Source organism: Leuciscus leuciscus (genome assembly GCF_965113295.1).
Source record: "Leuciscus leuciscus genome assembly, chromosome: 3".
In the NCBI taxonomy this organism is placed as follows: Eukaryota; Metazoa; Chordata; class Actinopteri; order Cypriniformes; family Leuciscidae; genus Leuciscus; species Leuciscus leuciscus.
The window spans coordinates 10,059,187-10,074,180 of NC_138727.1; the positions used below are offsets into that span (position 1 = coordinate 10,059,187).

A 14,994-nucleotide genomic window follows, 5' to 3' on the forward strand; every position below is an offset into this window, starting at 1 on the left:
ATACCTTCCCCGTGTATTGGCGAACCGGAGATTGGACCAAATATAGCGGGCCTTACAACTGCAAGATGCTGTTTCTTTCCAAATCGCGATAAGCGCCAAACCTATTTCTAGCCTAAACGCGATACATCCTCTCGACTAATCAGAATTCTCTCTCTCTCTCTCGCTCTCTCACCCTCAAATCACTCGCGCGTATTGCGCCAGACGCTCAATTTTCCTCATTCGCGCTGCAGGACCTCCAGATGTGCGTAAACATTGACAACTTTACATTGACTTGACATGAAAATCACTTGCGCCAGACGCTCTATTCGCGTTTGGTGTGAACACTACTCACTCACACAAGGTCATGTTGTGATTTGTTTTATGTAAAGCGGACAATGGTTCTACTTTTTATGGGTTCGACACTTTACTGAATGCCAATGTATTTATTACTGACTGACTTGCCTTTTTTTTAAGACAAACTTTTTTTTATGGAAAAAAAGTGATTTTTATAGTGAAATTACGTAGGCTGGAATGCATGCCACGGACCACATGCAATGCCGCCGCGGACCACCAGGGGACCGCGGACCACCGGTTGAAAACCCCTGTCCTAGACAACGACAACGACTAACGTTAAACATTTATAATCTTGAGAATTTTGATATGGCCAACACACGACCAAAGAGACAATGTTCCGATGAACAAATAACAAAGAAGAGGGAAAAGGAGAAGGAATGCGCAAAGTCCCGAATTTAAATCGGAAAAGCGTTCAAAAGGTGTCGAGAACTCCTCCGGCAGAAGGGCTTCCAATCCGAAATTCAGGTGGCTCTGTTTTTGCTGGACAGGTGGGTAAATCCAGTTTGGTTTTTCTAAATGGTTCATGACTGTTTCAGGAAGTACGGAATGGAGGGGGGAGGGGACGGGATGAGGAGGAGGGAGGGTCGAGCTAACCTCCGTTTTGTTTGACAATACTTTGAACGTAAACAAGAAGTGACTTCACCCAACATCGCTTAGAGCACCTTTAATGTTAATACTGCTACTTGATATAGTAGTGGGAAGTTCGGATCATTTTACTGACTCGAATCTTTGAATCTCGTTCAGCAAAATGAACAAATCTTTTTTCGAAACATTTCATTCATTTCAGCAGAATATAATTAAAATGTCATGTTAAATAGCCCAACACATCTAGTAAGCTAGCCTACTTACGAAAATATTGATTAGCCTACATTTGAAAGAAAAATAAACTTGCAGCCAAAGCTAAATTATAAGAAACCGAAATGTTAAATTAATTGGGTCACCTCATCCATACAAATACACATCTTACTTGTTGCATGCACAAATTCTGGCCTACATTAATACAAAATCGAGGTTTTTGTGTTAACAACTATGTCTCTATTTGTACAAAATGCTGCACATTCATGTGATTTTGGATTTTGCACACACAAGTTGTATTGTATTAGTTTAAATGTAGTGACGCACATTTGTGAATTTGTCAAATAGATGGGTAGTTGTGCACACATTAATAATTAGCACCAGGCCTATTCAGTTGTTTGTGCGTGGGTTGTGAAATGCTTAAAAACAGCGAAAAGAAAGTCTCAAAATCCAAATTAATCAAATGAGATTGACTCAGAAAAGATATCAGTGAATGCACACGTGTCACCTGATCCACACATGCACATCTTCTTTGTTGCATGCGCAAAATATGATACACTAATACAAAGGATTTTGCACACGTAAGTTGAAAGGCATGGATAAAACATTTCTGCAACATGTATCAAGTTCATTGATAAGTGTGCTTGCACGTGTTAATCATTTTGATACTATATTCATCTATGGATTAAGTGTTTGTTTTTGTGTGTGTGTGTGTTTCTCTTTATTAATGGTTGTAAAAACATAAAAAAAAATATTTAAAAAAGTGTTCAAAAAGAAAAAACGAAGCAAATATGTAAAACCTTTCCCTTTTACAGATTACCAATATGTGCAATAATGGCGGCACAGCTTAAAGGTTTGTTTGAGCTGCACCCTCTGTACAGGTGTGAATTTGCTTTTCCTTCAGCCTGAGGCTTATTTGTTTCACTTTTGGTGTGAAAGGGCCTTTACATTTGCCAAAAATAGAACTTTTTTTTTGTTATTAACTAAAAATACATTGCACTGCTAGTCCCATTACTGAGCTGATCACAACTGTGAGGTTCATGTTCTTTTTGGCGAGACGAGCTTGGTTTCAGTTTCAGCCACAAGCCTGGACCGCTGCATTGAAATGTTCCATTGCAGTTAAAATGAGTGTAAAAGATAATTTATATACAGACTGTGCAATTCATCATCTTTTTGACATCTTCAGTTACTCAGTATATATTATCTTTTAGGCAATAAGAATATTTAAATATAGAAATAAAATTCGAATAATTCAGTTTATGGCGCTTTAGGCTTAAATTGGAACCAATAAAGAACCATTTTATTATTAAATTTAATAAAATGCAACATTACAGCAACATCTAGTTAAACTACAGCAACATTTAACTAGAGCTGGTAAAGTATATATACAGTAGGTGTTGATACCTTGTGTTGGTTCATACAGAAAACACAATGTCATTTAATAACGGCTTTAAAACAATATGGCGCTGAGTGCCAGCACAGCTTCGTCTGCCTTTAACTGGCCACTCCACATTGAGGCCATCAGACCTTTGTTTGGATCAGCTGTAGAAACAGGTTTTTCATATTAATAAATGTTACACACAAGAACATTGTAACAATGTAACAATCAAAGTAATGTTTAATTTCAGTTCAAACCTGTGACGTTGAGGTACAGAAGATGGCCTTTCGCTTGAGTCCCACTGTTGAGACATTTGGCATCACACTGGTAGTATCCACTGTCTTCAAGGCTCAAGGAATTGAATGAGAGGAAAATGTTCCTGTTCCTGAAATGTTCTTTTTCTGTTTCATTTACTGTGATTAAATATAGGTTTGGATCTGTAATGGGCTTGGACTCAGGTTCATTGGGATTGGGTTTTATGTACCACCAATTGGTCACAATGTCACAGTTCATCTCATAGTGCACCTCACACTTGAGAGACACAAAATGGCCTTCAGTCTTCGTCACCGGTTCACGTGAGTATTTCACAATCACTGTACATGGGGAATATTTTGTATTTCATTTGTAAGCCCATCAAAAATGTTGAATGCATTAAAAAAGACCGTAACACCAAAATTTGACAACAACCCAGCTAGCAAAAGGATGTTGTAAGAACATTTTGCTAACGTTCCGATTAAGTCATGAAAACGCTATTTCAGAATGTTCTCAGAATGTTAAAAATGTCAAATTTTTTAAATGTAAAAACAAAAACAAATCTTGGTTCTTGGTGAATGTTATATAATACTTGCAAAATGATCAAGAAAACACTCCCTTAATCAAGTATTATGGGAAAATTAATTTTGAACGTACTTTGAACCATCTGAAAAAAGTAGTAAGTAGCAATGTTTAATAAACATTTGACAAATTTCTAACTAAAATGTTTCAGAGTAACGTTTAAAGGTGCTCTAAGTGATGTTGGGTTACGTCACTTCTTGTTGACGTTTAAAGTATTGTCAAACATTATTGGCTGGAACAGTTTGTTATGTTTCGTGGTGCGGGTTAGCCAAGTTTGATTTTGTTGCCGTTTGTGGAGCCTGGGGTGTCTACAGAGACCGCGTTTTTTTTAATAGTGTGTTCAGGGGACAGGCAGCTAGCGGATGGTGAGGAGATGTTTGCTGTATGTGACAAAAAAACATTTGCCCTAAAAAACGCGTGACATCGCTTAGAGCACCTTTAATGTGAAAGAATATTTGTTCATAACTTTGAACCTTGGCAGAAATTTCGCTGTTAGCTGGGGAAGCTTCATTAAAAACAAATGTGTCTGATTTATATACATAAATGTTAGTCGAGAAGTGAGTGAGCTAGAGACGATAGCAGACTGCAGAGAACAATCATTGCAAGAAACACAGAAGTCGGGTGAAAGATCTGCATGTTTCTTTATTCAGTTAGTCAGAAGAAATGGCCAAACTGAATATGGCTACTATATATATATAGAGGCGGTATTAACATTAAGTGACATGGCATCTGACGCACAGAAGCCAATGGCACATGTCACTATGTGTATTGGGACATCCGGTCTTCATTGGCATGTGCCACTGACATTATTGGCATGTGCCACTGACATTATTGGCATGTGCCATTGACATTATCGCGACACACTGACATGACACCTGACTGACACCGAGTCACGGAACATGTCACCATATGTTGTGACACCTCCAGTAGTGACTGACAGATGAATCGAGCACCTATAATGACGTAATTGTGACACAAAATCCTAAATAAATAGCCTAATTTTGTGATATTTGAAATATCAATTAAACGCATTAAAGTCAGTAATATTTTTTTTCAAACGTGTTATTTGTGTCACGTCTGTATTTGATTGGTATGTGCCACTGAATGTTTTGTAATACCAGTGCTACTTTATGTTGTTTATCTCACAAAGTCACAAACTGCCCATTCTAGGAAAGACTATAAATCTATTATGGGTCACTACTCACTACTCTATGTCACTTAAAGGTGCTCTAAGCGATGTCACGCGTTTTTTAGGCCAAAACATTTTTTGTCACATACAGCAAACATCTCCTCACTATCCGCTAGCTGCCTGTCCCCTGAACACACTGTAAAAAAACGCGATCTCTGTAGACAGCGCAGGCTCCACAAACAGCAAGAAAAACAAACTGGCCCAGCCTGGACCATGAAACATAACAAACAGTGTTCTAGCCAATAACCGACAAGAATGATTTGGGGGTGGGGGTTGGGGGGTTAGTGCGGTGCACATGAAGGGGGGTGTGCGGGGAGTGGAGTAGAGAGAAGCATGAAGAGGGAAGTTAGCTAAAGGAGAGATGTCCTAGACAACGACAACGACTAACGTTAAACATTTATAATCTTGAGAATTTTGATATGGCCAACACACGACCAAAGAGACAATGTTCCGATGAACAAATAACAAAGAAGAGGGAAAAGGAGAAGGAATGCGCAAAGTCCCGAATTTAAATCGGAAAAGCGTTCAAAAGGTGGCGAGAACTCCCCCAGCAGAAGGGCTTCCAATCCGAAATTCAGGTGGCTCTGTTTTTGCTGGACAGGTGGGTAAATCCAGTTTGGTTTTTCTAAATGGTTCATGACTGTTTCAGGAAACACGGAAGGGAGGGGGGAGGGGACGGGATGAGGAGGGGACGGGATGAGGAGGAGGGAGGGTCGAGCTAACCTCCGTTTTGTTTGACAATACTTTGAACGTAAACAAGAAGTGACTTCACCCAACATTGCTTAGAGCACCTTTAATGTTAATACTGCTACTTGATATAGTAGTGGGAAGTTCGGATAATTTTACTGACTCGAATCTTTGAATCTCGATCAGCAAAATGAACGAATCTTTTTTCGAAACATTTCATTCATTTCAGCAGAATATAATTAAAATGTCATGTTAAATAGCCCAACACATCTAGTAAGCTAGCCTACTTACGAAAATATTGATTAGCCTACATTTGAAAGAAAAAGAAACTTGCAGCCAAAGCCAAATTATAAGAAACCGAAATGTTTAATTAATTGGGTCTTAAGTTCAGGCTAATGCAGTCTACTAGTTCACCTCACCTCCTGGTCCAAGACGTTCTTTCTTTTAACTTCAAATTTATCACGTCTGTTCCCCGCCTCTCGTGTCTTCGGGTTCGAACTTCGAGACGTTACGTTAGTTCAGTCGACTCGTCAGTGTCTGATCTGGGCCGTGTGACACAGCCCTATGCATTTGAATGCACTGCAGTCAGAACAGGTGTTGTGCCGAATTTCGACTCCCTCGCGTGCACGCGCATGACGTCACTTCACTAGCCGCGGCGGTCTTTTTTAATGCTGTTTGCCGGTAGATTCCACGCGTGTAATTCCTGTCAGGAACTCTGGATTAAGTGTGTTTTTTTTGTTTTGTTTTTTTGTTCTCTTTATTAATGGTTGTTTAAAAAAAAAGTGTTCAAAAAGAAAAAACGAAGCAAATATGTAAAACCTTTCCCTTTTACTGATTACCAATATATAACCGCATGTAGAGTGACACAAAATCACTATAATTTTTAATCCAACCTTTTAATCAAGTCTTACAATGGGGGAAATTATCAATGAACATTGGATGGACAATTTTTTTTATTGATGATAGGTCATTCATGAGAGAAAAATGCACTCATCAAGATGGGCATGTGACACACTGCCACATCAAAAAGAAAAGGACAGCACTTCCTGGAGCTTTTATCCTAAAAGTAAGTATTAGGGAATTGGCCAAGAGTACTGATTTGCAACACATGATAGTTATTGTAGTTCTAGACTATATGTTAACTTCATGCATTTACTCATTTCACTTGCACAAAAACAGATTCAGTATTCCTCAAAATAAATAAAAACAGTGAAAAGCTGAGTGAAACAGAAATATGACGCAAACCTGCAATGAGTAAATGTAATTAATAACACAAATATACTTTGTGTATTTAATCTCACTTTATTAACCAATGTCTTTGCTGCTGACCGTCAATGATCCAATTCAACCATACTAATAAGCAAAAATGACTTTAGATAAACATAACATTTGTGTTTCATCATTTATTTATTTTTTTGCTAAAGAGTATTTCACTTTCTACATCCTATTCTTCTGCAATACAGAATGGCGGCACAGCTTAAAGGTTTGTTTGAGCTGCACCCTCTGTACAGGTGTGAATTTGCTTTTCCTTCAGCCTGAGGCTTATTTTTTTCACTTTTGGTGTGAAAGGGCCTTTACATTTGCCAAAAATAGAACTTTTTTTTGTTATAAAAAAAAAATAGACATGCAAGACCAGCCCAAGTGAGAAAAAGTAACGCAAAAGTAACATAACGCATTATTTTCCACAAAACATCCTTTCCATTGTATTGCAAGTCCACTCTCAAATGCAAAAATAAATAAAAATACATTGCACTGCTAGTCCCATTACTGAGCTGATCACAACTGTGAGGTTCATGTTCTTTTTGGCGAGACGAGCTTGGTTTCAGTTTCAGCCACAAGCCTGGACCGCTGCATTGAAATGTTCCATTGCAGTTAAAATGAGTGTAAAAGATAATTTATATACAGACTGTGCAATTCATCATCTTTTTGACATCTTCAATTACTCATGATATATTATCTTTTAGGCAATAAGAATATTTAAATATAGAAATAAAATTCTAATAACTCAGTTTATGGTGCTTTAGGCTTAAATTGGAACCAATAAAGAACCATTTTATTATTACATTTTTTAATGAACTAAAAAAAAATCATGTAACCAGCTCTACAGCAACATTTAAATAGAGCTACAAATATATATACAGTAGGTGTTGATACCTTGTGTTGGTTCATATACAGAAAACACAATGTCATTTAATAACGGCTTAAAAACAATATGGCGCTGAGTGCCAGCACAGCTTCGTCTGCCTTTAACTGGCCACTCCACGTTGAGGCCTTCAGATCTTTGTTTGGATCAGCTGTAGAAACAGGTTTTGCATATTAATAAATGTTACACACAAGAACATTGTAACAACAATGTAACAATCAAAGTAATGTTTCATTTCAGTTCAAACCTGTGACGTTGAGGTACAGAAGATGGCCTTTCGCTTGAGTCCCACTGTTGAGACATTTGGCATCACACTGGTAGTATCCACTGTCTTCAAGGCTCAAGGAATTGAATGAGAGGAAAATGTTCCTGTTCCTGAATTGTTCTTTTTCTGTTTCCTTTACTGTGATTAAATATTGGTTCGGATCTGTAATGGGCTTGGACTCAGGTTCATTGGGATTGGGTTTTATGTACCACCAATTGGTCACAATGTCACAGTTCATCTCATAGTGCACCTCACACTTGAGAGACACAAAATGGCCTTCAGTCTTCGTCACCGGTTCACGTGAGTATTTCACAAGCACTGTACATCGGGAATATTTTGTATTTCATTTGTAAGCCCATCAAAAATGTTTAATGCATTAAAAAAGACCGTAACACCAAAATTTGACAGCAACCCAGCTAGCAAAAGGATGTTGTAAGAACATTTTGCTAACGTTCCGATTAAGTCATGAAAACGTTATTTCAGAATGTTCTCAGAATGTTAAAAATGTCAAAATGTTTTAAATGTAAAAACAAAAACAAATCTTGGTTCTTGGTGAATGTCATATAATACTTGCAAAATGATCGAGAAAACACTCCCTTAATGTTTTCTGTTTTATGATTTTTCAAGTATTATGGGAAAATTAATTTTGAACGTACTTTGAACCATCTGAAAAAAGTAGTAAATAGCAATGTTTAATAAACATTTGACAAATTTCTAACTAAAATGTTTCAGAATAACGTTTAAAGGTGCTCTAAGTGATGTTGGGTTACGTCACTTCTTGTTGACGTTTAAAGTATTGTCATACATTATTGGCTGGAACAGTTTGTTATGTTTCGTGGTGCAGGTTAGCCCAGTTTGATTTTGTTGCTGTTTGTGGAGCCTGGGGTGTCTACAGAGACCGCGTTTTTTTTAATAGTGTGTTCAGGGGACAGGCAGCTAGCGGATGGTGAGGAGATGTTTGCTGTATGTGACAAAAAAAAATTTGGCCTAAAAAACGCGTGACATCGCTTAGAGCACCTTTAATGTGAAATAATATTTGTTCATAACTTTGAACCTTGGCAGAAAGTTCGCTGTTAGCTGGGGAAGCTTCATTAAAAACAAATGTGTCTGATTTATATACATAAATGTTAGTCGAGAAGTGAGTGAGACTTACCCCCTGCTAGAGACGATAGCAGACTGCAGAGAACAATCATTGTAAGAAAGACAGAAGTCGGGTGAAAGATCTGCATTTTTCTTTATTCAGTTAGTCAGAAGAAATGGCTAAACTGAATATGGCTACTATATATATAGAGGCGGTATTAACATTAAGTGACATGGCATCTGACGCACAGAAGCCAATGGCACATGTAACTATGCGTATTGGGACATCCGGTCTTCATTGGCATGTGCCACTGACATTATTGGCATGTGTCACTGACATTATCGCGACACACTGACACCTGACTGACACCGAGTCGCGGAACATGTCACCATATGTTGTGACACCTCCAGTAGTGACTGACAGATGAATCGAGCACCTATACTGACGTAATTGTGACATAAAATCCTAAATAAATAGCCTAATTTTGTGATGTTTTAAATATCAATTAAACGCATTAAAGTCAGTAATATTGTTTTTCAAACGTGTTATTTGTGTCACGTCTGTATTTGATTGGTATGTGCCACTGAATGTTTTGTAATACCAGTGCTATGTGCCCGGAACGTTCCGGCGGACGTGAGAGGACGCTGGCGCTGTTTATTCGCCGCTTCTCTGTCTGCTATTCTTCATTGTGTTCCTATTTGTTTGTGTTCGCTGTACCCCTACCTCTGGACAGCCGCTTGGGCTCCTTCTCCGGACTGTATCCTCATCGATTAGCCGCTAGCTGGCTGCCCCCGTTCACCTAACTTCTGTCTGCTTCGCTGTGACTCCTGCTGCCTCAACCTCCAACAGATGCGAGCCGTGACCGCGACTTTCATCTCCTCTGACATGCCGTGGATCATTTTGGCACTCACATCAGTCATCCATCTCTGTGTCCCTAGTTCATTGCTAACTGCAACCACGGAGCTCTCAGTCCCACCAATCGGCATCATGTTCAAATACTCAACTCTGCAACTGGTCGAACTAATCAACTATTCCATTCCATCCTGCATCACAGTCATAAAACAACTCGGACTTCTACGTCGATCCCGTTACATTCACAGAAGCTTTCGCCGCAAGTTTGTTTACTTCCACCACGACCTATCCATTCCATCCATCTGGTCACCTGCACGCTCCGTCACACCTTTCCCACGTCATCGGAACGCTTCCCTCGCTGGATTACATAGTGCTGAGCGCACCGACAGGTTGCATAGAAAACCCGGACTGGAATACAGTGCTTCTCGCACAGATCTTCGTCATCGGATCGCTTCCCCCGCTGGATCACATAGTGCTGAGCGCACTGACAGGCTGCACAGAAAACCCGGACTGGACTACAGTGCTTTTCGCACAGATATTCTCCAATCATACGCAAATAAACTCACTGTCCCTCCTCAACTGCATTACCATCACACACGCACTGTTAACTGGGACAACCTCAGATCTTTTCAGCCTGCACCCATCTCTCCACCCTCTCACCATGCCAACTTTGCCCTACTCAACACCCGATCGCTTAACAATAAAGCCCCTGCTCTACATGAATTAATCCTTGACAACACATTGGATTTCCTTCTGCTCACTGAAACCTGGCAACAACCCAATGACTACTTCTCCCTCAACCAAGCATCCCCCACTGGCTACAATTACATCTGCAAACCCCGCCCCTCCCACCGTGGAGGTGGTCTTGCTGTTATTTTCAATCAGAACTTCCGGATCACTGAACTCACTCTCCCCTCAGTATCATCATTTGAATATCTCACCTTCAAAGCTCTTTCATCCATGACAGTTATCCTCATTTACCGGCCACCGAAACCAAATCCCTCCTTCCTCTCTGATTTTACTGAACTCCTCACACTAGCCTCATCTCTCTCTCTCCACGTCTGCTGCTACTCGGTGACTTAAACATCCACATAGACTCTCCCATCTGCAAGCTGTCATCGGAATTCAACATTTTACTGGACAACTTCACTCTCACTCAACATGTCACATTCCCCACCCATGAAAAAGGACACATCCTCGATCTGGTCTGCTCCACTAACCAACCAGTGCTCGACCTCCATCCTTGCCTCTTTCCCCTCTCTGATCATAAACTGATACGGTTCACCATTCCTTCTGCAACTCCACGCCCCCGCCTCCTCAGAGAAATCACCTTCCGTAACCTTAAATCTATTGATTCCCATCATCTCTCTGACTTGATCTCCACCACTCTCCACCTGGACCCAACACTCATCTCACCTGATGATCTCACAAACCACCTCAACTCTGCTTTGTGTACCTCCCTTAACACTCTGGCCCCCCTCAAAACTAAAACCGTCACTTTTAACACTTCGTCACCCTGGTACACACCTGCACTCCGAAAAATGAAACAAACTGGTCGCCAACTCGAACGTTTGACAAAAAAATCAGCTCTTACAGTACACCACGAAGCCTATAAACTCGGACCATCACCCTCCCTACCTCTACTCCTGATCTGTGCAACTCATTCCTTCACTTCTTCGCTGAAAAAATCAACATAATTTATCAGTCTCTATCCTCTGCAAACGACATCCCAGTAACTACTCCAGCATCGGACATGGCCGCCCTTCCCCACCTCCCTCCGGACTTTACTCACCCTCCTCCACACTGCCTCCTCTCCCAGTTTAACTTGGTCACCACTCCTGAAATCTACAAACTCATCAGCTTCTCCAAACCAACTACATGCTCACTTGACTACCTCCCTACTCCACTCCTAAAGTCCTGCCTCCCTGTCCTTTGCCCTTACCTCACTAACCTCTTCAACTCCTCACTGTCCCTTGGATCTGTCCCCTCTGCTTTCAAAACTGCTGCTGTCACCCCACTCCTCAAGAAACCTGGTCTGGATCCCTCTTCACTCAACAACTACCGCCCAATATCCAACCTCCCCTTTCTGTCTAAAACCCTGGAACGCATAGTCGCCTCACAACTACAAACCCATCTTCATGCCAATAATCAATATGAACCCCTCCAATCTGGTTTTCGTCCCCTCCACATTACAGAAACTGCTCTCCTCAAAGTCCTCAATGACCTCCTCACCTCTGCTGACACTGGTTCCCTCAACATTCTTATCCTTCTCGACCTGAGTGCAGCCTTCGATACTGTGTGCCATAACACTCTGCTCACCAGACTTAAAAACCTCGGTATCAAAGGTACTGCACTCAGCTGGCTACGTTCCTACCTCTGCAACAGATCCCACTTCATCTCTCTCCATAACCACACCTCTGCCACAGCCTCAGTCACCCAAGGCGTTCCCCAAGGCTCCGTACTCGGCCCCCTCCTCTTCATCATCTACATCCTTCCCCTTGGTCAGATATTTCGCCATTTCAACTTGAATTACCACTGTTATGCCGATGACACCCAGATCTACCTCAGCACAAAGTCCCCCCACAATCCTCCCCTCTCCCACATCAACTCCTGTCTGTCAGCTACTAAAATCTGGATGCAACAGAACTTCCTCAAACTCAACAGCAATAAAACAGAATTCCTCATCATTGGCTCCAAATCCACACTCTGCAAAACCAATAACCCCACTCTCACCATCGACGGCACCATTGTCTCCCCATCTCCCCAGGCACGCAACCGTGGCGTGATTTTTGATTCAACCCTCTCCCTTGAGCCCCACATCCGTCAGGTCATTAAAACATCCTTCTTTCACCTCCGCAATGTGGCTAAAATCAGACCCTCACACACACCCCCTGCTGCTGAAAGACTCATTCACGCCTTCATCTCCTCACGACTGGACTACTGCAACTCACTACTCCTTGGTATAAGCTCAACTTACATAAGAAGACTACAACTTGTCCAAAACGCAGCCGCCCGACTCATCACCCGCTCCAAATCCTGGCACCACATCACTCCAGTTTTAAAACAACTGCACTGGCTTCCCATTTCCCACCGGATCAAATACAAAATTCTGGTTCTTACCTACAAAGCCATCCACCACCTGGCCCCTTCATACCTCTCTGACCTCCTCTCCCCCTACCAACCCTCACGGTCCCTCAGATCCACCCCAGCCGGTCTCCTATCCATCCCCAAGTCCAAACTCTCCAGTTTTGGGGACAGAGCTTTCTCGAGGGCAGCTCCAAGGCTCTGGAACTCCCTTCCCCTTGAGATCCGCACCTCTGAGTCCCTTACCATCTTTCAGTCCCGCCTCAAGACCCATCTCATCACCTCTGCCTATCCATAGTCTAAATAGTCCATAGTCCATTTGTTTTTTCTTTTTTTTTCTGCCCTGTAAAGCGACTTTGAGTTAGAGAAAAGCGCTATAAAAATTCAATTTATTATTATATTATTATTATTCTAGGAAAGACTATAAATCTATTATGGGTCACTACTCACTACTATATGTAGGGCTGGGCGATATGGACCAAAAGTCATATCGCGGGTATATTTAGACTGAATATCGATATACGATATATATCCCGATATTTTTTCCGCAAAGTGAGAGAAAATGTTCAGTCAAAGTCAAAGCCAAATATGACGTCACAAGTAGTTTTATTGAAACCAACTATTTCAGTGAACAGTTGCAAAATCAAATGAATAAATAATAAACAGGTTTCTTCACCTAAGTTAGGGCTGCACGATTATGACAAAATTCATAATTGCCGATTATTCCCTTCGAATTGTAATTGCGATTTATTAATTATGATTATCAAAGTTTACATTCAATATATATAATCTATAAACAAATTTTGTGTAAACATGTTATAATTTGCCTATATATATATACATACATACATACATATACATACAGTATATATAACATAAATTGTAAGAATATGACTAATAGTAAAGACTAGTACTAATAAATAAACATTAGGCCTATGCTAAAGTTATTAAATGGCAGTCCCAAACTAGTTTTTGTTAATACAATGCTGGTATGAGCCACTACAGTCATTTAAAAATATAAAAAATAACACATAGAAAAATAGTGGCATTTTGGGGTTAATATGGAAAGGACCGTTACCATGGTGAATACACAATATTAACAATAACTGTTAATGAAACATGGAAACTGCTCCTGGTGAATAGAATGAAAATCATACCTGCATTACTTTTATTTCGTGTAATTTACAACGTAACGGCGTTGCATGGTCGTAGTTTCTTTTGCACTTGATCAGTAAAGCCTTGTTTATACTCGACGCGTCCACACGAGCGCGAAGGTGCGCGCGGCAAAAATGACGTCATTGCGGTGTGGGCGGTCGTGCGCTTTGGGTTCGCAAGACCCAATTTCGCCTGGCGGTGTGCGCGACATTTTTTGTAACAACGCGCGCGGCGCCGCATCCGAAGATGAACGACTTCGAGCCGAATCAGGCCGAGCTCGAACTTCTGACCACACCGGCACCTAGTTTGCACGTCTAAATTAGTTGCTTACATTTAACAAATGAGCATACAATAGCATAAAAAGTGTTTTTAATTAACATAAAGGTCCATGTTTAATAAAAATGTTCACGAAACTTAATGAAATGTTTAGTGAAATTAGAAAATATAAGAGATTGTTAATTTATTTATATTGTATACACATTCTCATATCCATATATTTTGTTTTATTGTCACTAGTAATAATCTCAGGGTTTACTGGGTTTTACACGATTCTTTTTGTAGTGTGGTATTGGTGGCCGTGTACTAAAATAAACATTGTCACGTGTGTATAGCTTCTTCTTCTAACCGCTGATTCCTGATGGTTTAGAGGATAATTACTTGAGTCGCCCCCTATCGTTTCAAAGAATAGTACAACGGCGAGCGCGTCAAGTATAAACGCCTAAACAAGGCTTAAGGCGATACTGCGCGCGCGCCGCCGCATTTGCGCGTGCAATTGAAGAGTGTGCGCTACGAGAACAGGATAACGGCTGACAGGACAAGAAAGTCATTTTATGCGTACACTTTATTTCAGCGTACACTTATGTCACTGCCTGGTAGTTCCTATTGTGCTGGGTTTTCTGAAGTAGTCATGATTCGCCTCTCATAACATAACATGCTCTAAACACGCACGCAGAGTGGAAAAGGAGGCGCGGGGAGCAAGGATCACAGCGCAAATTTGAACTATATCGATATATGTGATATGGTCTAATTCCATATCGCATTTCAAAAATATATCGATATATTTTTTATATCGATATATCGCCCAGCCCTAACTATATGTCACTTAAAGGTGCTCTTTTTTGTCACATACAGCAAACATCTCCTCACTATCCGCTAGCTGCCTGTCCCCGGAACACACTGTAAAAAAACACGATCTCTG

General features: G+C 40.6%; 1 protein-coding gene across 2 annotated transcripts; it reads right to left on the reverse strand.

Moving 5' to 3' along the window:
* Positions 1-2,483: 2,483 nt before the first annotated feature.
* On the reverse strand, positions 2,484-9,290 carry LOC309494364 (uncharacterized protein). 2 transcript variants are annotated; one of them, XM_082163684.1, is made up of 3 exons: positions 8,778-9,290; positions 2,764-3,099; positions 2,484-2,670 (listed from the first exon to the last, which is right to left on the reverse strand). In XM_082163684.1, the coding sequence occupies exons 1-3, from the start codon at positions 8,851-8,853 to the stop codon at positions 2,579-2,581; spliced, it is 504 nt and encodes a 167-aa protein (XP_082019810.1). In that variant the 5' UTR covers positions 8,854-9,290; the 3' UTR covers positions 2,484-2,578. The 2 variants fall into 2 exon arrangements, 1 of the variants encoding a protein (XP_082019810.1); XR_014204292.1 differs by lacking the exons at positions 2,484-2,670; positions 2,764-3,099 and adding exons at positions 6,605-7,510; positions 7,607-7,942 and having other exon boundaries at positions 8,778-9,283.
* Positions 9,291-14,994: the final 5,704 nt, after the last annotated feature.